At 45.9% G+C, this 25,224-nt stretch overlaps 1 protein-coding gene across 3 annotated transcripts; it reads left to right on the top strand.

Moving 5' to 3' along the window:
• Positions 1 to 2,445: 2,445 nt before the first annotated feature.
• Positions 2,446 to 12,369, top strand: MMP27 (matrix metallopeptidase 27). Of its 3 annotated transcripts, none has more exons than XM_026505897.4 (10): positions 2,446 to 2,704; positions 3,458 to 3,696; positions 4,185 to 4,333; positions 4,428 to 4,556; positions 7,120 to 7,281; positions 7,461 to 7,581; positions 8,803 to 8,933; positions 9,726 to 9,885; positions 10,671 to 10,774; positions 11,830 to 12,369. In XM_026505897.4, the coding sequence occupies exons 1-10, from the start codon at positions 2,603 to 2,605 to the stop codon at positions 12,072 to 12,074; spliced, it is 1,542 nt and encodes a 513-aa protein (XP_026361682.3). In that variant the 5' UTR covers positions 2,446 to 2,602; the 3' UTR covers positions 12,075 to 12,369. The 3 variants fall into 3 exon arrangements, with proteins under 3 accessions (XP_026361682.3, XP_057172787.1, XP_026361684.3); XM_057316804.1 differs by having other exon boundaries at positions 2,509 to 2,704; positions 9,768 to 9,885; XM_026505899.4 differs by lacking the exon at positions 4,428 to 4,556 and having other exon boundaries at positions 2,511 to 2,704.
• The last annotated feature ends 12,855 nt before the right edge of the window (positions 12,370 to 25,224 follow it).

Genomic DNA, 25,224 nt, shown 5'->3' with positions numbered 1-25,224 from the left:
CAACTAATCACCTACATGTCCCAGGTACTATGCTAGGGAAAGACAAGTGCAAAATAACCTGGAAAAACAGACTATTTCGTTTTTGATGTTAGAGTCAATTTCAGACTATCATATTTTCTAAGACTAATGTCCATTTTTACAGGCATGACGATTCAGAACACCTGCTAGTTATGCTAGGTTCTCATCTATATACACGTTGTTGAGATGAGAATGGAGTTCATATTATTTCTTTAACCATATTTCTCAGAGTCCTAGGAAGTGAACAGCAATGTGAATTGAAACGATTCAAAAATTACTCCTTTCTCTAAAGTTCTCTTCTTGACAATATGTGGTATTTTCTGGCTATTACACTGAGGTTTTATGTGACTTCAAGAGCTCCAAGAATCTAAGCTTAGAACTTAAATAATGAGATTACTTTTTACCTTGGGTTAAATGTGTTCGAAAGCAAAGCCTAAGTCCAGCCCTTGGTGCAGTTATTTTACTGGGAACATGTTCCCAGGAAGCAAGAGTGCGGAGGCAGGCAGAGCGAGTTAGAGCAGAAAAGCCAATACAAGGGCGCTATCAAGGTTTCTATGACGAGCAACTGGGGCTGATGCCAACTGGACCTCCTGAGAAGCCTACCCAACACCTTTCACTGTTGAAATCTTGAAGGAGTGGGAGGCTGGAGCATTCATCCCTCCGTTCCCTCCTGCATAGGGTGGCTCTAGGCTAACACTTGGGAGGAAAGCAGAAAGTGTGTAAGAGGCATCTCTTACATCTTTGTTGATGGGAGCTTTAAATGATGGGAAATTGGAGAAGTCTTCTCTGGAGAAATTTAACAGCCCACGAAAGAAGACTTACACCGACACTGATCTGTGTTAACACCTTCTCCCCCCTCCTTTGCTGCGATAAGACCCCAATTTCCTTTGAGGTCGTAATACCTCCAGCTAACAGAATACATTTTGTAGTCTTGCTTACAGCTAGATGTGGCCAGTGTTCAATTTCTTGCCAGAATGCATATGCTGAGTATTGTGTGAGCTTCTGGAAAGAGACTGAGAACTTGCTTTCACTGCCTGTAATGCACAAAGTCTCCAAACACGTGAAAAAATCTCCTAATGTGAGAAACAGGCACCCAGAAGGAAACTTTGAAGAAATAGAGACAATTCTGGAGCAAAAGAAAATGTCAAGATAAACTTAAAAATACCACACATTCTCAAAAACTAGGGCATATTCTATATCCAAAAACCACTAACAAAATGCAAGAAAATAAAAATATTTAGAGAATTAGAGCTCTTGGAAACTAAAAACACAACTGGGCTGGAAAATAATGTTGGCAAAAGTAGTAAAAGATATATTAGGAGCCCAGAGGCTCAATCCATGAGGTCCAACAGGCATGTGTTCCAGAAAAGGGAAGGGAAAATCGAGTGGGAAGAAATTATCAAAGAAATGTCAGAGGAAAATTTTCTTGAAGTCGTCATAATGAAAGGGCCTGCTTACTGCCCAGTAATGTTAATGCAGAAAGAAAAAGAAAAGAAAACCACATCAAGAGACATCATTATGAAATTTCAGAATATCTGCATAAAGAGAATGTTTCTAACATTTTTTGGAAGAAAAAACATCAAGAATCAGAATAAAAGACTTCCCAGGAGCAACACAAGATTCTAGAAAACAATGCCAAAGTGCCTCTAACGTCCTAAAGAAAATTTATTTTGGTCTGAAGTTCCGTAGACACGCTCTCCATCAGGTGTCAGGATGGAATAAGGGACATTCTTAGGCATGAAAAGATTGAAAACATTCATTTTCCTTGCACCCTGTACGCCATCCACCCCCGTCTCCCTCGGCTGTCTTCACTCTTCCCGTGTATTGCCTCCAGTCGGCCAGATCTCCCAAGGCTCGTTTCTGCTGTGATACCTGCTTCCTGTGGCCCCCCTCCACACACCCCCTGCGCCATCCACACCCTACCCATTCCATTCTTCGAGACCCCGTGGAAGCCCTACCCAGCTGAAGCCACTAGGGCACACCCATCAGCAGGGCTCCTACCTTTGGCTCTTCTCACGCTCCGGAACCTCAGTGCACATTTCGCCGCCCGTCTCAGTTTTGTCTGGCATTAGTTTCTGCACGTGTCTGAATCCCCAACAAGATCGGAGCAGTGTCTTACTCATGCTTCAGTTTATGGTACCAGGCAAACGGCAGATGCCAAACAGACATGGGCTGTTTATCCTAGTTCACTAGGGTAATCTGACTACTGATCTGTCTTTTCTGATCTTTTCTTTCTATCCAAGATATTCTGGGGTTTCGTTCAAAAGAAAATTACTTTATAAACTCAAGAATGTCAAAGATAGGAAGAGCTCCAACTTTGCAAGGACCACAGTAACTTGGAGGCTGGCTTCCTATTATATTCAATTCAATAATGAACCACGATTGTGTTTACTCAAAAACTGCAGATCATGATTGCAAAATCAAGTTAACCTAAGGGGAAAAGGCGTATCATGACACACTTCATGGCAAATGTCCTCCTCTGGGGTTAATTAAATGATGATACAAGCCAATTCATGCCACGTCTTACTCTTGTTTTCTGAATTCTGTGGACACAGAAACAGGCTTCAACAGAAAAGAGAGAGGGATGAAGAAACTTCTGCTTCAATTTTTGCTCCTTACAACATGCTCTTCTGCATTTCCTTTGGACCGAAAGATGGACACAGAAGAGAACATACGGCTGGCACAGGTACTGTCTCAATAAATGTGAATAACAACTACCAATAAAAAATAAATTTTATTGATTGTCTTGGAACCCAACAAGACAGCAAATTCCTACAAAAGATTCCGGTACTTTCCCCTAGCTCTAAGGACACCAAGTAACCGTGTGTGGGGTAGAGGGTGGGGGTAGGGGTGGGAAAGGAGGATTTGCTGCCACTTCAAGCAATGGGTCCAAGTGAAGACGGAGGGAGGAGAAAGGGGACAGCCCTGGAGAAAGGGAGATCTCTGTACAAGGATGTCTGTACCAACCAGGGAGACCCAACTTCAACTGTAGGTCCCTTTACCCTACAGGCATGACAAACACTTTGCCTTGGAGAAATCAGTCCAGTGAATTTGCCATTTTTGGTTAAGTTAATTAAATTTGCAAAATGAACAACCATGTATCTCTTCTAGAATTTGTTTCAAGGAAACACCGAAATGAAAGTAACAGCAGAAATGTATAAGCTGTGTGATCATTTAACACATGGAATCAGCTGACTGTCTTCCCTGGGGGTTTGGAGTTTTATAGGCTCTGTGATTTGGATAATTCTGGTCACACAGCTCAGCCACTTGTTGAAAATTGAAAAAGCAGGATGACTCTTTGCTTCCTTCCTTCTTTCCTCTCTCGCTCCTTCCTTCCCCTCACTACTTCCTTCTCTCTTCCCACCTCTGACTTTGTTTCATTCTGAGATACAGATTTGCTGTCCTGTAGTTTGTGTCCTTCTTTTGTCTTTTTGGTCAGGCATATCTCAACCAGTTCTACTCTCTTGAAATAGAAGGGAGTCATCTTGTTCAAAGCAAGAACAGCAGTCTCTTAGATGGCAAAATTCGGGAAATGCAAGCCTTTTTTGGCTTGACAGTGACTGGACAACTGGACTCAAACACTCTCGATATCATGAAGACACCCAGGTGTGGGGTGCCTGATGTGGGTCAGTATGGCTACACTCTCCCAGGATGGGGAAGATACAACCTCACATACAGGTAACGCTTCTGCACACTTTCCCCCCCATCCCAAAACACAGGAATACAACAGTTTATTTTACTGAGCACTTCCTAGGTGCATGGCCCCTCTCAGATCTCATTTATTCCATCCTCCCCACAACACTGGGTTGTAGGCACCGCCGCTGGGACCACCTGAAACACAGAGACACTGAAACAAAAGGTTATTTACCATCGTCAGGTCCTACCAGCAGACTGAGGATAGGATCTTAGGAAAGTCGCTGAACATCTCTGAGCCCCATTTATTGAAGTGTTATTACACTCCCTGATCAACAGGGCAGACGACAGGACTGGATCACACAGCATATGTAAAAGTGCTGTATTTAAATAGTAACGTATTATAACAATGCAAGAATAGCACAATGCTATCAGTTACTGTAGCATGTGATTTATAAGAAATGATCTTTTCGTCTTTGTGTGCCTACATGCATGTGTCATCACCAGTTGATCTATTTTTGTAACTTTTGAAGAATCGTAAACTACACTCCAGATATGACACAAGCAGATGTGGACGAGGCTATCCAGAACGGCCTGGAAGTGTGGAGCAGAGTTACTCCACTGACATTCGCCAAGACTTCCAAGGGGATTGCAGACATCATGATTGCCTTTAGGACCCGAGGTAAGGTTTCCAGCAGAGAGAAAAGTATGGCTATTTCCATCTCAGGAGATTTGGAGAGGCTGACCTTTTCTTCCCCCTGTGAACTGTATCTCAGTCCACGGCCGGTGTCCTCGTTATTTTGATGGCCCCTTGGGAGTCCTCGGCCATGCTTTTCCTCCCGGTCTGGGTCTGGGTGGAGACACTCACTTCGATGAGGATGAAAATTGGACCAAGGATGGAGCAGGTGAGCCCAATTTTCTTCATGAACAAAATTTTATTATTCTAAAGAATCCCTGAAATAGCTTTGCGATTAGTTGGTTTTTGCTTCCCAATTTCCCCACAGTTTCCATATTCCAAGATGACATTGATGGAAGGGTTCAATGTCTATTAGATAATTGTGCTCGTACAGGTCAGAGCCTTATCCACACAGTGCCCTTATAAAGATGATAACCCTTTCATGATCCGAGCATTCTTCGTGTACTCGCACACTCATTCATACACCCACGATGCCTCAAGATCTGCTATGTACCTGGAACCGTGCAAGGTGTTGGACAGACCACAGAGCTGTACTGGACAAGTTCCAGCCCTTCAGAAGTTCGTGGTCTTGTGTGGTGTGAGGACTAGACCACCCGCCACCCACAAGGCAGAGCGTGCTACATAGAAGGTAGAAGTCCTCTCCGGCCTCGGGATTGAGGAAGACTGGGAAGGTGGTAGTTCTGAGTTAGTGACTGAAGGATGGTATGTGGCCTCATGGCCCCTAGAAGGTCTATTTAAAGGCATGAACTTCCTCCTCTAACACTTGCCCACCTGCCAAGGAATTAAACCCTAATCGTTATTCAACCTATTCCTTCAGACCAACTGAGTTGATTTTATTTCTTTTAATATGGCTACCTGGTATTAAATAGGGAATACTTTATTACTTTCAAACAAAATACAAAACTTTACTACAGTAAAAGTATGTGCATCCGACAAAGGAGCAGGCTCAGTGGACTCTCGGGTTCTCCCCAGTCCATTTACCGTCATTGACAACAGTCACCTTGGGTCTGGGGTCTGGTTTCCAAGGTCCCAGGAAAGCAGAGGCTATGGCTCTCCTGATGTGTGGTATATAAGATCACACAGTCAGTCCTGACCAAGTAACTCTGGAGAGTCTGTGGGCCAGTTTCGTAGTTTCTGCAAATCAGCACATGATAGATGCTCTACCATTTTGGTAAATGAGGTCAATCAAAAATCCTTTACTCAACATCCACCATGACCAGGCTCTGTGACAGAGATGGAGTACACGACAGTGTGCGAGACACGGACCCTGCCCTGGAGGGCTTTACAGTCTAGGGGACACGCAATCTCAAATGGCAATTAAAATCAGTATGACCAACACTGGGATGAAGGAAACTGTAGCAACGTAGTAGGAGAACGTAAAAAGAGATTTGAACCCAAACACAGAGGTCAGGGGACGAAGTGATACCAAACCCGAGTAGAAGCCTAAGCAGGAAAAGCACAGTGAAGCAGAGTGTGCTCCAGAAAGAATAATCCGACCAACTCAAGTACCGGGACTGTGACGGAAATGGTGACTAGGATCCAGACAACATGGGGTCTGAAAAGCCAGCATAAAGGTTTGGAAGTCACTGAGATGACCTGAATTTGAACTACTTTTTCCAAGAGTCAATTGTCCCATCCTGTCCAAAAGCACACCCCATGATACCGCCAGCCAGACAAGGGGCACCAGCAAAGCCAGAGCAGAAAAGCCTGAAGGAACATTAAATAATCCTTAGTCAGTCTATGTTTGTTTCATGCAAACATCATTGGACAAGGCTCCATCGTAGAAGGCTCAGGCTTTTCGTTAGGATCCATAGGCTTAATTTCAAGTCCAAGGACAGTCTTTTGTACTTAGAACCTTATAGGCTAGTGGGGGAGACAGAGAGCTAAAAAGGCAGTTTCACCATGCGCGGTGAGACTTCTGATCTGGGTGTGCCGGGGGCGCATCCATCCAGTCTTTCATCCAAATAAACACCTGGATATCCAGCAACCGTTATTAAGCATGCACTACTGACAGGCCGTTCCGTAGTCACCAGGAGTAAAAGGTGACTAGGACACAGTCCCTGAAAAGATGCATTACTTCATGAAGGAGATAGCCAGTGCTGTCTTATGTGCTATCACAGAATTAAACACTGAGTCTGGAAATGCAGAAAGGTGCATTTAACTCAGGCATGACAGCAGGTGGTGGCGGGTAAGAGAAGTCTCATGAAGGAGATGATTCTAAAGGAGTTTCCTGAGAACAAGGGCGGGAGAGATAATACTCTGGGTGGACGGGTTGGAGGTAGTAAGACATAGAGATTAGAAGGAACATGGCACAGATGAGAGATGCAAATGATTACGATTAGCTCGTGAGACACTGAAACAAAATATGAGTCTGGAGCAAAGGCCGGGACTGATTATGGACGGCCATGATGAGGTGTTGGGACTTGGTCCTACGGCCAACGGAGAATGTCTGAAGGATAAAGCAGGAGAAAGCGCTCACATACAGTATCAGCCCAGCAGCAACCAATGACTGGTGGCTTCTATTTTTTTGTTTAGTAATATCTATTCCTCACACACCTGTTTTCTGCCATTTGCTTGCCCTGGATCATAGCTCTCCAAGATATGGCCAACGCCAATTACACGTGTTGAAATATTGCCTAGATAAATGATGGCGTAGATAAGAATTATCCACTCTGCAGCAGGCCTTTCCTTCTCTCCCCTTCGTTCCTTCCTAATCTCAGATGCAGCCATCCGCCTTTTCATTGACCCATGTTTTTCCTGTTTTTGTTAAGGATTCAACTTATTTCTTGTGGCTGCTCATGAGTTTGGTCATGCCCTGGGACTCTCTCACTCCAATGACCAAACAGCTTTGATGTTTCCAAATTATGTGTCCCTGGACCCGAACAAATACCCACTTTCTCAGGACGATATCAGTGGAATCCAATCCATCTATGGTGAGCAGCCCCCTAAGTCTGAATAGACGGGAACTGAATAGGAAGCCTTCCAGAAAGGAAGTGAAAAAATCACTTCTTGAAATATCACCGTGAAGAAAATATCCACTTGGGTAAGATCCTTCTGTAGGTGTTTCCACATGCCTTCTTAATCCACTGCGCTATTTCTTTTCTCATCGAAGGGAGTCTACCTAAGACATCCGCTAAGCCAAAGGAGGCCACTGTGCCCCAAGCCTGTGACCCTGATTTGACTTTCGACGCTATCACCACCTTCCGCAGAGAAGTCATGTTCTTTAAAGGCAGGTAAACCCATTCCCTTCAACACCTCAGCTTCCTATGAATATTTTTCAAGAGACTTGGGGGTAAATAGGGAGGAAATCATGGGGATAGTGAGAATGTGTTCCTTTTCCTTTCATTTTATAACTGCCCATGCTCTGAATGTTTCACTATGTGTATATTATCTCTTGCTTGTTTGATAAATTAATTTTTAAGTGTTCCTAAGCAAATTTTTTAATTGCCATTGTATAAGATGGTGAAGCAGAGTCACTTTGTGACTTCTTACCTAAAATAATACACCAATCCCAGTGCTGATGGAGCTGACCTATACCATTTCAGAAGCCAATGCTTAAACTTGGGGGGATTTTGTAAACCACTTCACATCACTTCTATAGCTTGGAACTGGCCATGATTGGAGTATTTATACCTGGAAATCAGCAAATAATAAAAATTAAGTGTTTTTTCTACCGAGAGCGCAGCTGTTAAACATGAATGAGCAGACCATCCCTTCACGTAGCGTGGGTGAAGTGTTCGCTGTAGTAGGAACTCTCTTCTCTCCCCGTGTATAACTCACTGGACTTCAGTTGCGACATGGTCTGTCAGCTGTGTACCATGACTGTATTTTCAGAACAAAGTATTGGGACATAGACCATCTCACAAGCACAGGGTACGAGGAAGCCTATTTGAAATCAGTCTCCTCCCCCCGCAGCCCTACAGCACTTGGAGGCCATGTGATCACCGCCATGCTCTGCACCGCAGAGGCTGAGGCCACTTGTCAGGGACATCGGAGGGGGGTTGCCCAGCATTGAAGGGCTTTTCGAGTCCTCGTTCATAGACTCAGAACTTTACAGCCAGAGGGGAACATCTGAGGAAATATTTTACCATGCAGTAGTAACCCTTCTTTATTCTAGCGAACATCAGACCAGAAAGCTCTTCTTAGATGCTTGGCGTTGCCTTGGAATTTTGACTATTGCTGATTTGGCAGAAATGAGGCCACTGAGCACTCAGAATTGAGATTTCGATGGGCGGGTTGCTACTCTCAGTTCCCAGGAGAGTGAACACGAAGGCGTGTCTTGACCTTGGGTCACAGGGTAGAAGTGAACCCACAACCACCTACACTGGCTGAGGACAACTGCGTGGATGCTCTAAATTATTTGAGGACAATGCTAATCAATAAAAGACGAGCCTAGGTTCACAGTGTCTCCCGGCACCGTAGACTGTTTGTGTAAGTGTTTCTGTTTGACGCAGGCACGTTTGGAGAATCTACTATGATACCAGCGATGTTGAATGTGAACTGATCTCTTCTTTCTGGCCCTCTCTGCCGCCTGATGTTCAAGCTGCCTACGAGAACCCCAGAGACAAGATTCTAGTGTTTAAAGGTAACTTTGCGCAGCATGATTTCTCTTCTGTCTCTGGATGCCTGACCTGGTCAGTGGGCCTTTTGGGGCAAGGAGCACAATATTCACGTGTGGGTGAAATGGAGACTGCCTTTGCCGTGACCGTGGGCTCCTATCAGAAAGAGTAACTCTCCAGGGTTCTCTGAGGCTGTGAGGACAAACCCCAACTGCACGGGAGCTAGAAGGGCCCTGTATGATAAAAACCAGAAACTATCTTTTTTTCTGCCAAATAAAGGGAACCCATCCCTCTTTTATATTCCCTTTTTACTAGGATTGTCAGATTCGGCAGATAAAAATACAAGATGCCTTGAATTTCAGATAAAACACATAATTTTTTATTATAAGTATGTCCCTTGCAATATTTAAATGTTTATACTATACTTATACTAAAAATTAATGATTGTTTATTTGAAATTCAGATTTAGCTGCAATCTTACATTTAATTTATCAATGCTATTTTTCTATGGATTTCATCAGATTACTTGCCTTTGAGAGTATTTGGGGGCTGAAATCTAGGAGAACGTGTACAAACATAGCTGGCTGTTTAGTCAGAGTTAGAGAAATCATCAATCCAGCATGCTCAGTATTAACTCTCTGTGTGTTATCGGTGTCATTGTAGTGATAAAAGCAGCTCAAGAAGGCGCAAGAATAGATGGGGACGTGAGATGACTAAACCCTGAGACACAAGGCATCTAATTATTTTCAAATTTCTTAAGACATCTATTTTTCCCTCTAGGTATCAGATCAGAAGATAATCACTTTCTCTCTTCCTAGATGACAACTTCTGGATGATTAGAGGATATGCTGTCTTGCCAGATTATCCCAAACCCATCCAGACGCTTGGCTTTCCAAGACATGTGAAGAAAATTGATGCAGCTGTCTGTGACCACAGCACCAGAAAAACCTACTTCTTTGTGGGCATTTGGTGCTGGAGGTAAGTTGGCAGACAATCGACCTGTTCAATTTATTCCGCAGAAAATATCCACATAGCATCACTTTAACACAGGCAGAAATAAAACTAACCCACAGTCCTCTTAAGTCATTTATGTTCAAGCCCGTCTTGGGTAGATGACATTCACCAAACAAAAGAATGTTTCAGTGAGTCCAAAGCTCTTTCTCTAACATAAAAAAAAATAATAAAAAGATAAAATAATAAAGCTGGTGATGTCAACCAAATTGCCAGTAACACAACATATCTGGTCAAAATCTGTGAAAGCTCTAAGCTGAGCCCTTACCTTATTTTTTTTTTAATTGCAATGTACTTATCATACAATGTAATATTAGTTTCAGGTGTACAATGTAGGGATTCAGCATGTCCATACATCACCCAGTGCTCATGACGACAGGTGCCCTCCTCCATCCCCATCACCTGTTTCCCCCATCCCCCCACCCACCTCCACGCTGGTCCCCATCAATGTGTTCTGTGTAGTTCAGAGTCTGTTTCGTGAGCCCATACTCTGATCTAATGGTCCCTCAGCATAGAATCAATCTGACTAATGATGTGGCTTTTTCCCCCTCATCATTTCTTGTTTTTAAGACACTACAAATGATTCGGCCAAACAAACTCTTTGACATGTTTTTCATTATTGATTGAATTAGTTTTCCTCTATGAGGGCTACTTTTCCTCCACATCCCTATTTGACTCCAAGTGGGGCAGTGGAAGGATTAAGGTCCCCAAAGCAAAGATCCCCTGGAAACTTTTCCAACCCCTGCATGCAGGTATGATGAAGTGACCCAAAGCATGGACAAAGGGTACCCAAGGAGGGTGGTGAAGTTCTTCCCGGGACTTGGTCTCCGAGTCGATGCTGCTTTCCAGCATAAAGGTGAGCGTCAACGGCTAAACCTGTGGGTACTTGGACGTCACTGGTGGGGAGAGGGGGTCGCACAGAAATGTCAATGCTTCCATTTTACTTGCTGTGTTTGGTTTGGTTTGGTTTGCACTATTTATTTATTTATTTTATTATGTTCAATTAGCCAACATATAGTGCACCCTTGGTTCTTGATGTAGTGCTCAACAATTCATTAGCTGCGTATAACTTTAACGTAATCTGACTCTTCTCAAGTACCTGTAGTAATAAACTCTAACCAGGCAGGCATTCTCAGAAACGGAGTTAGTGAGTCCTGAATCGTGCTCTGTTACACTATTTCAGATCGATGCAAAAGTTCCAAACCTAATTTTACTTATCATTGATCCGAGACAGCCCCGACGAGTTCTGAATGTGGAGAATGACTAAGCACATGGACTGGGCAGTGACTCTCAAACTGTCATCGCATAGTTTAATCTGTGCGCTTGGGGGTCGTGCGCAAGATGACAAATTCTCCGGTTTCTGAGGCCGATGTAGCACGGTGGGCAAGAAGCAGAAATGTACGGCTTTAGAAGCGTCTCAGGCGATTTAATCCTCAGACTTAGACCACGGACAACAGCACAGAACCTGGAGGAAACGGAGTCTAAAAGTTTCTGAATGACAACACCTTTTATCGCAGTGAAGTCTCACACAAACCGAACAACTAAAACAGCAGAACAACTCGAGGAAAATGAGGATATAGAGCCCAAGGCCATACCCACAGGGACCTTCTTCTCCCCCTTGCTAAGACTCTGTTCTGAAACCTAGTTTAAGAAACTGTGGCATGAACCAGTCTGGCGAGAAATGTGCTGAGCCCCCTGACGTTCATGTTCATACCATTGCTTCTTCCTTGGGGAAATAAAAATAACAGTATTTCTCATGTGACAGTAGTAAAGTAAAATATACCTAGATAATACACAGGTCTCTTTTCTCTCCATAACGTTCAGTTATTTTGTTCTATATGCATACAGTCAACAAGTGTGGAACCATTGTAGAATTGTGCAAGATAACTAATGATGACTCTCTCTCTCTAGGATTCTTCTATTTCTTCCGTGGATCAAAGCAATTTGAATATGACCCCAAGGCAAAGAACATCACCAGAATAATGAGAACCAATACCTGGTTTCGCTGTAAAGAACCATTAAACGCATCATCTGATTTTAGTATCAGTGAGGAAGAAGTCCATTCAGGAGGAGTGGAGATGTTTTATCATAAGAATTCAAACTTGCTCATTTTCAGTATTGTTCACGTGCTGAAAAAAATCTATAGTTATCCATAAATTCATAGACTGAAAACGAACCTCCAGAAGTCTTTTAATCCGAACTCTGCTTCCAAGTGGAATAGAACTATTCTTTCACATAAGCTGCTGGTCCATGTTCTAGATATCTACTGGACAAAGATTCCATGGATATTTTGAGCTGCCTGATTTCTTTTTACAGGAAATTATGATGCATAAGCAAAACTCTGGCTGTACTTTAATCCTATTATATGCTTTGTGAACTTGAAGAAGTAAGCCATGTGTCTCATAATAACTAAATGCTGCAGACCTTTATTAAACCAATCTTTAGCATCCTGTTTGTCTGGACCTTTGCAGTTGGAGGCTTATCCCTACCCATATTCTGAATTCACCAAGAAATAATGCACAGTTAGGAGAGCAAAATGCCACCTTTTTTACTGATAAAACTTGTATTAGTGAATGCACCTATGGGCAAGCTAGTTTACTAATATCGAATTCTAGAAGAAGACATACTTACACACAAGTCATGGGAAAACTGGAAAGAACCAGGTCTCCCCAAGAATGTGAGCCTTCTATTGGTTGCATGGAGCCCAAAGAGAAAGAAAGAGGATGGAGCTACATGTGCCAAGTTTCTGTTCCCAAATTCACCAATCAAAGAAGTGATTCCACCTGCCAAAGAGGAGCGAGAGCCCAGAGAGATATGAGTTGTTACACGACAGGTGCTCCCCCAACAATTAGGAAACCGATAGGAGAAGGAGAGTAGTGTTCCCTCCAACCTCCCAAGCACAGTCCAGTGCATTTAACCATTCCTTAGAGAGTTTAAAATCAGATTTTATACACACTGCTCTTATATACAAGAAACGCAGACTTCTCCTGTGCTCGAAATATTTGGTTTCACCTAAGCTGAAACATATAGATAGAAAGTTCCTGCCCTCTTTGTTACACCATGTATTTGTTGAGTTTCTAAATTCTGAATGGCTAGATTTCACCTTTCCACCCTCAAAACTAAAAGCTTAGCTAAGCTCTTCATGAATTTTCTGACCCAGAAAATAGGAGGCAGTCAGTTGAACTTGATTCTGATGAGGTGATCAATTGAGCAAGTGTCAGCTAACAGAAAATATGCATAGAAAATCTCAGGAATTCCTACAATCACATTCCCTACCTTGAGTTCATTGTTCCCAGATTCCTATTAGAAAGGGACATAGAAAAAATTGTTGCATGTTTGAATAGATAGTAAATTTTAAAGAGTACAGCTGAATACCTAGCATAGAGTAGATGCTAGTCTTTATAAAAAACAGTGTTGGAATAATCAAATATACTTGTATACACACAAAAGAACCTCGATCCCTACTTCACATGGTTCACAGAAATTTACTCAAAATGAGCCATAGACCTCTAGTAGAACAATCAAAAATACAAAACTTCTAAAAGAAAATATTTAGAAAATTTATGTGGCCTTAAACAGAGATTTTGAGATAGGACATAAAAAGCATGAACCATAAGAGAAAACACTGATGAATTAAATTTCACCAACACTGAAAACATTTGCTCTTCCAAAAAACATTAAAATAATGAAGAGTCAAACCACACATTAAGAGAAAATATTTTCACAACATGTTTCTGATAAAGGCCTTGTATCCTGAATATAGAAGGAATTCCTATAATCCAAAAAGAGGACAAACAGCTCCATGTTTTTAATGGTCAGAATATTTGCTATCTGAATGACGAATAAACGCATAAAGAGATGTTTAACATAATCTTAATCATTTAGGAAATGCTAATTCAAACCACAATGAGATACCACTACACACCCAACAGAATGGTTCAAATGAAGAAGACTGGAAACACCAAGTGCTGAGAAGAGGTAGAGTAACTGGAACTCAATTGGAGTGAGAATAAAAAGCTATGCAGCCACTTTGGAAAACAGGTGGGCTACTCCTTACAACGTTAAACATTCGCTTGCCATGAGACCTCTGACCCCGCTCCTAAATATTTACTGGAGAAAAATGAAAACACGCTCACGCAAATGGTTGTAGATGAATGCCAGTGATCGCTTTCTTTATGACAGCTGACACTGGAAACAACCCCAATGTCTACCAACCGGTAAATGTATAAACTGTGTCCATCCATCCAGATGGCGGGAAACCACACGTGCAACAATATGGAGGAATCTCGAAAGCCTTTGTAAGTGAAAGAAGCCAGATGCAGAAGACTCATTATCACATGATTCCCTTTATATCAAAAATTAGAAAAGGCAAAAGTAAAATGATAGAAACCAGATCGTGCTTGTCAGGGGCGGCGGGTGGGAACCGAACACAAAGTAACGCGAGGACAGAAATGTTCTGTGTCACGATGATTGCGTTGGCAACACTACTGAGTATATTTTTCAAGACTGCATAGAGTTAAATTGTATTATATGCTAATTCTACTTCCTATCACTGATTTACAGGAGCCTTGCGGCATAGCGCCTCCTTGATTCTCAGATGTTGGTCAAGCTCCTTCTGTTTCCTTGCGTCTATTCTCACTTCTGCGGGACAAATGCCTTTGATATTATAATTTGGGGAGCATCTGAAACTGCACTCAGATTTGCTTATGGGCAGTTACTTTCTCCTTGATTTTCAAGAAAAATATTGATCCATAGGCAAGGACAAGGGTCAGTTAGAAAAACAATCGTATTTTAAACCCAGTGGAATGTCTGAAAGCAGTTTTCTGAGGAATACATGCTGACTATTAGAGCTATATTAAACATTGGTAAGAATAACCCAGAGGCCAGATGATGTCACTCAGCCTTTGAAATTTAAGGAAACTTGACTTCCAAAATCCATGGGGACTGTAAGGCCCTCCACCAAGCAAGGGTCCTTTAGCCAAGCCACCTCCCAGTCAGGTCTCCCAGCCTTCAGCCCCAGCTCCTCTGTCTCACCCCCTCCCTGCTTTGCCTTCTATGAGGAACCCACATTCCAACTATGTTTCCGTTTAGAATGTATAGCAGTGAAACTAACTTTGTTTTCTTGTCTCTTCAAGTGCTTTCAGGGCCTCTGCTTTCTTGGAAAAGCAGCTTAAGAAGATACGTTTTTCTTCTAGAAAAGAGCACCAGAAAACAGGTGCATCTGACTTCATGAAAGCAAGCGTTTTAATTTCCCTTTGCTGGCGTGGAGGCTGGGCAGGACCATGGACTCTGAAGCCAGACTGCTCCAGTTTGCGGCCCACTTTGTCCACCTAGTAGCTGTGGACGTTGGGCAAGTTCCTGAGCTCTCTGGGCCTCAGTTTCTCCATCTGAGAAAGATGACAGTAAGAGATCCAGGCTCAGGGACTTGTTCAGAGTTGGAATAACCAGTCACGTTAGGATTTCAGACAGAGCACGTGCTTGACAAGTGTCAGCCATCGTATTTAATCAGGGGAGTTGATAATTTATCCCGAAGTACGAACAATTGGAAAAACGAGAAGCCGATCTCAGAGTTTCTCAGAACTGGACTGAACTAGGATGCAATTCTTTCCCAGCTGTGCCATTCACTCACTGGGAACAAATTCTTTGTTTTGGTTTGTGTGAGCCAGGTTCCCCAGGGTCTGTGATCAGGTCTGGAAACAAAGAAACAGCTTCAAAAGCGAGCATGAACCAGACCCTGCAGATAATAGTTAGGCATTTGGCGATCTGAGCCACAACAGGGAACAGAAGTGAATTCACACAGAGAGAAGGTATTGGAATTTCCTCTTGCCTGGAGACAAAGAGGGAACTGGGCATCACCTTTCTGTTTGTCGGGTCGACTCTCCTTCTGGGCTCACCGGAATGAATCACTTGTCCCACGGGGAAACGGGAGAATGTTTTTTCTTTTGGTCTTGAAGATATTTTAAACACATGACATAGCTTTAGGCTGAAATTCAGTCCCTTGTTTGTCTTCAAGTTTGAAGAATCCTAGAAAGGAAGTTCAGTAGCTAAAGAATTTCTTAAACTGGTCACAGAATCATAAGTGTTAAGGCTGTATTCACTCATTACCCAGATACCACTCTCTGCCTGAAGTTTCCACAGGGAAATAAAAATCCAGCTTTCCCTAGATGAGTCACGTAAAATGTGATCTCTAGAAGATACCAGGAAAGTATGAACAGGAGAGTCAACACTGAATTTAAGACTCCCTTAAAGGGAAAAGTTTCCAGAACAGAGAAATCTTTCTGTCTGACCACTCTTTACAGTTTCATGCCACTTTTATTGCTTAATTGACCATAAAGCCAGATTTGGTTTTAATCTTCAGATTTAATCAACTATTTTTGTCTATTTCCAAACTATGGTATTCAATTTTATTAGTAATAAATAGTACAAGATTTATTTTCAAGCTTTATTTTTTAATTATTTTTATTTTTTGACACACTGAGTCCAGAGTTTCAGGTTTCCTGAACTATTTTTAAAACTTAGAAAGCAAAAGAACCCAACAAGGAGGATTTCAAGTGGGCAGATTCCTGGAGATGAAATGGAGGGTACAGGAGTCTCAAACGCCCTGGAAATTGGACGCCAGGGACTTGAAGGGTCACATCTGAAAATGCATCATACATTATCAGGTTCTCAGGATGAGTGTGATCTCCTCAGGAGCCTTGTGTCAGACAATCTGTTGAGACGGCACCTTGTTTTCCACGTAACGCTAGCTGGTGGCACAACCGTGACTCAGTCTTACTCCGTGTACACGGATTCCATGCCACTGTAAGTCAGACGCCCAGTGTGGAGGCGTGTCCTTCCGTCCCAGCATCTACTGAGGGCCTTCTGGCACCTTGCCCTGTTGCAGGAGCCAAGGGTAGTCGTGCGCAAAACAGCAGAGCCCCTGCCTTCATGGGCCCCATATTCCGGTCGAGGTAGAGAAACCACAAATAACTACATCAAGCGTGACGGACGCTCTGAGATACACTAGAGCAGCTGGCAGCCCTGCTGGGCCGGAGCTGGGTGGTGGGTGCTGCCCCTGCAGGCTGAGCCCGCGTCTGGGTGCATTCGTCCAGGGGTGGTGGGGAAGCAGGACCGGCTCCCCTCCCTGCCACGGCAGCATCCGTCCTGCTGGCTGTCTCTTCAGGGCTCCAGCTTCTGCTCCAGCCAGTGATACGGACCCTCTCTAACTTCTGGGTTCTTCATGGTCCCTTCTGGCTTCTCGGCCTCTTCCGTTATTCTTAGATTTTGCTGCCTTCAATCCCCCCATTTCAAATACTCAATGATTTGTTTTCCCGTTGACACGTGACTAATACCTTGAGTAAGGTGCGACACATGTTTGGGGCTGTTTGGGGATGAAGTCCGTAGAGCTCTTAGTGAAGACCCGAGTCCTACAATCTGAAGGAGCTGAGCAAGCAAACCATGTCTCAGGGGAAAAGAGTGCCCCAGGAAAAACACCTCCGTGCAAAGGCCCTGAGGCTGAGTTGAAGAACAGAGAAGAGGCTCCTGTGACTGGGGAGAAACAGGGATTGGAGAAGGCGGTTGAGGGGAAGGCGATGAAGTTGGAGGAGCGGTGGGGAGACGGATCCCACAGGGCCTCACAGGTCAGGATATCGACCTGAGATGCTAGAGAGACATAAGAAGAGAAGCTACATGGTGACTATCTGACTTGCATTTTAGAAGAACCCCTCCGGCTGCTCTGAGACAGTAAATTACAGGAGTCCAGGGGCAGACAAGGAGGTGGACCCGGAAGCTCCTAGCACAGTGGGCGACGGGGGTGGCCGTGAGGAGTAAGGTGAGGGTGTGTTCTGAAGGGCGCATGACTGGACTGGCTCAGCGATTGGATGGATGTGCAGTGATATCAAGACAGGAGTCAAGTACAGCCCAACCTTCTTCCTGGACCACTGGAAGAACAGAGCGTGCGTTCGCCGGGGCGATTAGGCCGAGGGAGGAGCGGCTCTGAGCACAAGATCGAGACGTCCAGCGGCCAGTCCAGCGGCCAGATACTCGGGTCTGAAGTTCAAAGGTGAGCCTGGGCGTGGGGTGTAAATCCTGTCGCCATGTGGAGACCCAGGATGGGATCAGGTCATCCGGGCAGTGACCCAGAGAGAGGCCAGAAGAAGCTAAAAACCGACTCCTCGTCATTTGCAGATTGAAGATGGACGGTGTTGTACGTTTTGGCCTCGCAGCAGTTGGACAGAGGCAGGTGGGCCCGTGGTCCTGCTGCTGTCGGTCCCCAGGCGGTGTGCCCGGAGCCCACTACCTCACCCTGCACCCCACGGCTCCCAGCCCATCGGCCAACCCTCCTTGTAGAACAGGCACAGGGGGGCAGGGCAGCACGAGCCCCCAGCGGCCCGGACTGAAGAAAAGCGGAACTCCCAAAAGTACGTGAAGTCAGCTATGCCAACAGTGTACGTCGCGGTTTTATTTAGTAAACATATGAAAGTTACATCGTTTGTCAGTAATGTGGAAACACTTACCAAGTGAGAAAACTTCCATCATGCCTCTGGAGAACTACTGTCAGGATGCAGGGGAGCTCTGCCCCGCCTCCTCGCTAAACAGTCTGCAAGCCGAAATTCTGGCCTTCGGGGCCGCTGAGACTTTCTTTTAATAAGTATTCTAAACTTTATTGACACTTCTTCATAAGAATGGAACTTAACAAAAAGAACCAACTCAAAAATGTATGATTAGAGGCAGCCTTTCTTAAAAAACAAAAAACAGAAAAACAAACCACGCTTCACCATTTTCCACCCGTCACTGCATTCAAATTAGAAAAACGGCCACTTGCAGACCCGCGTCCCAATGGCAAGAGCCGCCCGTTATCAGAACCAAGGGCCTGCCCGGCTGGGAGGGTCTCCGTCGTGAACACAAAATGCCGTTATTTTTAAGTTCTTAACTTCACTGATATTTATCTCAAGCCAGTTTTTTTTAAAGATTGCATTTATTAGAGAGAGAGCGAGCGAGTATGAAGAGAGGTGGGGGGCAAAGGGGGGGAGACAATCTCAAGCAGACTCTGAGCTGAGCACGGAGCCGGGAGCGGGGCTCGATCTCTTAACCCTGAGATCATGACCTGAGCTGAAACCGAGAGTCGGACACTCAGCCGACTGAGCCACCCAGGCGCCCCCAAAGCCAGTTCTGTAGGGACTCTTTAAATGATCGTGGTAGTGACCGTTGACCAAACACAACACGCTACTTGCTCTGTGGGATCTCATTTATCCCATAAGGCTGGATATTGTCGTGTTTCACAAATGAAGAAATGAGGCTGAGGACTTAGCTTTCCACCCAGGGTCACGTGACAAGTGTTAGGCCCCCACATCCCATCTCATGTACCCACGTCCGCCGTCTCCTCGCAGAGCACGAGCGTTGGGGTGTTGGGTGCCCACCGCTGTGCGAGCCCCAGGGTCCGCACTGATCTGTGCACCTGTAAGAGCCTGGCGCTCCCACACACCCCAGCCTTGCAGCAGCAGGAGGCTCAGTTGCAAAGGCTTCCTGGTCCTTCTGCAACACGTTTCACCAAAGTCGGATTTCACGATTCCTGTGGTTTCTTTTCTCAACGTGTGTAAAGGAAAAAGAAGGAACGCGGTACAGTCCCCATTAAGCAATGCGACAACACAGCAAGCAGCAGTCCCCGGAGACACGCCCTCAGAATGCAGTTGTCAGAGACAGTGGGGACCCCGGCTCTGTCTCAGCTGTCCGCCTGGGACCCCTCCCTATTTCACAGCAATAAAAACCACTACAAATATTGGCTCGCAGGCTATTTCCATAGAACTCCAAAGAACGACAGCCACGACCGTTGGAAGTTAGTATTTCATTAACCACTGATAACCCTGAGAGGTAAGAGGAAAATGCAGGCGAGAAGAAATCCATTTTACTAAGAGGAAGTTAACGTACAGGATGGGCTGGTTTAGAGGAGGAGTTCGTGTTCAGAGGGCTGGCTGGCCGTGCTCTTCTTATTAGAACAGGCTGGGCCGGGCGGGGGCCTGGGGCAGAGCCCAGGAGGAGGCCCAGCACCCCTCCCGCCCGGCCCTGCCCCTCTCCCCGTGGCTGCAGCTGAATCTTGTCTTTTCCCCCATCTGGTGTCTCGTGCCTCCCCCGCCTCGCTCACACGGGCGCAGCCTGGTCTGAGCTCCCTGCGTCACTCCCTTGAGCGAACCAAAGTATCATTGGGGACGTGGTGTCACTTCCCGCTCCTGGCCTGAGCCCCCGGGGCCTCTGCACGGCTGAGCTCTGAAACCTACCCCTCTCTGCGGAAGGGCAGGATATACACCTGCCAAGGAAAACCATCCACGCCTTCTCACATCCGTGAGGAAGGGACCACCTTGTCTCCTGGAACACATAACATGCATTTCACAGTGTCTTTCCCGGAGCAGCGACGCCCAGCCCGAGCTGCAGGCCCTCGTCGGTCTGACTGCTGAACTGGAACAGAAAGCCATGGACGGGTGGCTTCCGCCACAGTTTACTCCTCACAGTCCTGGAGGCCAGACCCTCAGGGGGCCAACGCAGCCCCCCTCCGATGAGAGTTCTCGTCCTGGTGACGTCGTCACAGGGCCTTTTCTTGGCATGTGTCCCGAGAAAGAGAGCGAGAAATCTCCCCTCTCCCCCGTCTTTTCACAAGGGCACGAATCCCATCATCAGGGTGGCATCCTCATGACCAATCAAAACCAAATACCCCCCCAAAGGCCCCACCTCCAAACACTGTCTCCCTGGGGACCAGGATGTGAACAGACAGATCCGGCAGGGGAAGTGGGACACAAACATTCAGGCCCCAGCAGCGCACAATTAGAATCACTCTGGGAGCTTTTAAGATTACCGCTAATTAGGCACCTTTCTGCTGCGCTAATGATAGTCTCAGGAGGGTGGGGCCCGACACCCTGTGTTTCCAGCGAGCTCCCAGATGACGCGGCTCCACCTGTCTTTGAGGAGCACTGGCTTCCCAAAACAGGGGTGCTCACTGTTAGCGCGGACTGGAATTACCTAGAGGGCCTGTCAGGTAATAATAGAGGGTGTGGGCCCCACCCTGGGGCTTTCTAACGCCGCGTGTCTTGGACGGGCCCGACTTCGGCATTTCTAACGAGTTCCCGGGTGACGCTGATGCCGCTGGTCTGGAGCCCAGCCTCTGCAAGCCGGTGTGCACTGCGCACCCCACCGCCTCCCGCCTCTGCGGTCCTGCTGACGCGCTGTGGCTACGCGAGCTCCTGAAGAGCTGACCGCCAGAGAGCAAAGCCGAGGACGACAGGCGGAGGCCCCGAAGGAGGGCTGACAGGGCTCTGTCCTGCTCGTGCCCGTGACCTCTCTCGGGCTGCGTGTTGCAGGCCCTGCCCCGGAATCGGGAAGGCTCGTTCGCATCGTCCCAACAGCGCTGCACAGAAGGCCCCACTTTCCGTAATGAGGACGACGGCCCAGCACACGTGGAGCCCCTTCAGCTAACGGCCCTGTGACGCCGCCCTGCCCCTCACCCTAGAAAGGCCAGGGAGGGAGGGCCCGCGTTGGCGTTGGCGGAGAGAGGGGAAGGGGGGAAGAGGGGAAGGGGGGATGGGGGGAAGAGGGGAACGGGGGAGGAGGGAGGAAAGGAAGGAGCTGGTTCACCCCTCAGCGGCTCTGTAGAAGGCTCTGGGTAAAGGGCGTGCAGCAGCTTTCGTTTTTTTGGTTTCCAAGTGCCTTCTCAGCCTGCAGAAGGCTTTCCTGTCCCTCCATCTCTCCCAGCAGCCCCAGCCCTTGACTGCTCTCGAGTCTGTCTCCGTACCTGCGGCCGCAGCCGTCCTTTCTGTCGGAAAGTCCCCATCTGGGTGCCATCTGTTTACCAAGGCCGAGCGGCCTCCCGTGGATCCAATCCCCGAGGACGGTGGGCCCCTCCCTTGGCTGGCCCTCTGGGCCTGGAACACTGGATTAAGCTAGTTGTGAAATATCTTTCCCAGAAAAGACCAACGCCCCCCTGAACTGAAATCTGTCCGAAGCATCAGGACCCCCATTAAGTCAAGGGTCCAAAGTACTCCAAAGGGAGCTTGCTCAGAGGAACGGACAGAACGTTCCTCTCTCCGTGCTGTGTGACCAACCGGGGAGGGAGTAAGAGAGGTCCTGATTTATTTTTCTTGCCCAGGGAAGGCTGTCACAGGTCTCCTCCTCTGTCTTTGCCCCCCAGGCTCTGCGTGATAGCTCGGCAGGGCTCCGGCCCTGGTGGCAGCCCTAGGGAAGGAGGGTGACCAGCCAATGGCCAGTGCTAGCTGGGCTTTGCTCGGATGGGGTCCAATTGACGACGCTGATCTTCTCAGAGAAAGTTCTAGAGCTTGATTGCACCCGTTCAGGTGCCACTCCTCTCCAGGGCGTTTATCAGGAAGAAAATACCAGGTTCAGCCAGTGAGAGAACACTGAAAGCAATGGGCAGAAGAGAATGAAGCCAGATGGTGGGACCAACCGTTCTGGGATCACTGCTCAGAAGCACACACCTGTTCGCACTCTCCGAGCCTCGTTTTACCCTCCTGGCTGAGGGAACAGCAGGTCAAATCTGGTTTTCACAATATCCTGAAGTTAAATCTTTGAATCTTCAGCATTATTTAAAAATCCCCATGCGCCACCTAGTGAAACCTCCAGTGAGCTGAGAAAGCGCTCGTCCATCTGTCTGCAGGGCCCGACCGCTGCCTGACCCTGACCGGGAAAGACGCAAACCTGCGTGTCTCTGATTTCCGTCTTCAGGTGACTCACCTACGGAGCTTGATAAAATGTGGATTCTGATGCAAGACGGGATGGGTGGGCCTGAGATTCTCCCAATAACTCTGAGTAAAAAGGATCTGGTCCACCTGGATTGGTGTAGACGACGCCACGCATGACAAGGTACCAAGAAGACACACGGAAATTGTTAAACTTCTTCCTTCCTGCGTAAGGCGCAAACCCAGAAAGTACAATTAAAAAACTGAAAATTTGGAACACCTGGGTGGCTCAGTCAGTAAAGCGTCTTCCTTCAGCTCAGGTCATGATTCCAGGGTCCTGGGATCGAGTCCTGCGTCGGGCTCCCTGCTCAGCGGGGAGTCTGTTTCTCCCTCTGCCTCTGCCCGCCGCTCCCCCTGCTTGTGCTCTCTGTCTCTCCGTCAAATAAATGAATAAAATCTTTAAAAAAATAGTAAAAAACTGAAAATTTGACAAAATAAAATTTAAATCTCTCCATGGCAAAAAAGGGAAAAATAGAAAAAAGGTTTGCATATAGAAAGGGATTGTTTCCCTTTTTAATGTGGAAAGCTCTTTTAAAATCAGTGAGAAAATGATGACCAGCTCGATAGGAAAACAGTCCAATGACAGGTGTAGCTCACGGCCAGTGGAAGGAGGGTTTACATAGGAACCTCTGCTCAATCTCACTCATAAATAAAGCAATAACATTTAAAAAGCAGTGAGCTACTTTTTTTTTTACTTCTCAAATAGTTGAAGTTATTTGTTTGCTTTTAATGTCTTAACATTATAATGCTGATAAGAACATAGGGTAAAAGCTGTTCTCATGTCCTAGGACCAATGTAAGCTGCTGCGATGTAATTAGTGGGCAATTAAAATACATCTTTTGCCCCAGTCGGTATCACTGCCAGGAATTTATCCTAATGGTACACTTTCACACAGACACAAAGTTGAATATCCACAGAAATCACTGTGGCATTGCTTTTAACTGTAAATTATTGGAAGTAACTGAACATAAAGGACTGTGGAATTGTTATACAACTAAATACAAGGCAACCATAAAACAGAACAACTATCTTTTTGTTGAAGGGTACGTGACGCACAATGATACATTGGTTGCCGTGCACGACGTAGTGAATCCATGAATTCATTACACATCACGCTGTGCTCACAAGGGTAGCCGCCACCCGCCACCACACAACGCTATAACGCTGTCACTGACTCTATCCCTGCGCCGCACCTTCTATCCCTGTGACCCACTCATTCTTCAGCTGGAGGCCTGACCTCCCACGCCCCTCACCCACGTTGTCCAACCCCCACCCCTTTCCCCTCGCAACCACCAGATTGTTCTTTATATTAATGGGTCTATTTCTGCTTGTTTTTTTAGATGACACATATACGTGAAATCATATGGTGTTTGTCTTTGTTTGACTTATTTCATTTAGCATAATTCCCTGTAGGTCTATCCTTGTTGCAGATGGCAAGAGCTCATTCTTTTTGATGGCTGAGTACTATTCCATCGTGTGTTTACAGCACGTCTTCTTTATCCGTTCACCTATTGACGGCCACTTACGCTGCTTCCCCATCGTGGCTATTGTAGGTAATGCTGCAATACACAGGCCTGTATGTATCCCTTCAAGATAGTGTTTGTGTATTCTTCTTACACACCCAGTAGTGAAATGACTGGATCATAGGGTCGTTCTGTTTTTAACTTTCTGAGGAGCCTGCATACTGTTTTCCAGAGTGGCTGCACCAGTTTGCATTCCCACCGACAGTGCAGGAGGGCTCCCCCTTCTCCACATCCTCACTGACACTTGCTATCTCTCGTCTGTTTGATACTAGCTGTTCTGACAAGTGTAAGGGGGTAACTCATTGTGGTTTTGAATCACGTGTCCCTGATGATGAGTGATGTTGAGCATCTCGTCATGTGTCTGTGGGCCACCTGTGTGTCTTCACTGGAAAAATGTCAGTTCAGGCCCTCTGCCCATTTTCTAATCAGATTAGCTATTTTTTTAGTGTTGAGTTCTGTATGTTTTTTTTTTTATGAACTTTATTTTGTATAGTCACCATTTTGTTCTTGTAGTGAAGACTTCTAAGATCTACTCTCGCAGCAACATTCAAGTGCAAAGTATAGTTTTACTAACTGTGGTCACCATGCTGTACAGTATATCCCCGTGACTTGTTGTATAACTGAAAGTTTGTGACTTCTGACGCCCTTCACCCATTTTGCTCGTTCCCCCTGCCCCTGCCTCTGGCAACCAGCAAACTCCTCTCCGAATCTGTAAGCTCCGGTGTTTTTTGTTTACCACACAGACGAGGTAAAGCAGCTTTACTCATGATAGCCACAAGCTGAACACAACGTAATGTCCCTCGATAGACGAACGGTAAATATACTGCGGTACGCCCATATGTAGAACATTATTCATCATTGAAAGGAATAAGCTAGTAATAGACACAACTTGGATGGACCTCAAGACATTATGTTAAGTGAAGAAAAAACTCAGTCTCAGGGGGTCACAAACTATGGTTACATTTATATGATATTCTCTAAATGGCAAAATTATAGAGATAGAAAACCGATGACTGGTGACCAGGGATATGGGACGGTGGGAGGTTTGTGGGGAGGGGCAGCCA

This window comes from Ursus arctos, unplaced genomic scaffold, assembly GCF_023065955.2.
Source record: "Ursus arctos isolate Adak ecotype North America unplaced genomic scaffold, UrsArc2.0 scaffold_22, whole genome shotgun sequence".
In the NCBI taxonomy this organism is placed as follows: domain Eukaryota; kingdom Metazoa; phylum Chordata; class Mammalia; order Carnivora; family Ursidae; genus Ursus; species Ursus arctos.
The sequence above is the reverse complement of the archived record's forward strand: the minus strand, read 5'-3'. Positions and strand labels throughout refer to the sequence as shown.

Bases quoted from the DNA above. Each gene is read 5' to 3' on its own strand.
- MMP27 (XM_026505897.4), top strand. From the start codon at position 2,603: ATGAAGAAACTTCTGCTTCAATTTTTGCTCCTTACAACATGCTCTTCT. The intron at 7,282-7,460 runs GTGAGCAGCCCC...TTCTCATCGAAG, and splicing joins TGGAATCCAATCCATCTATG to GGAGTCTACCTAAGACATCC. The intron at 9,886-10,670 runs GTAAGTTGGCAG...CCCTGCATGCAG, and splicing joins GTGGGCATTTGGTGCTGGAG to GTATGATGAAGTGACCCAAA.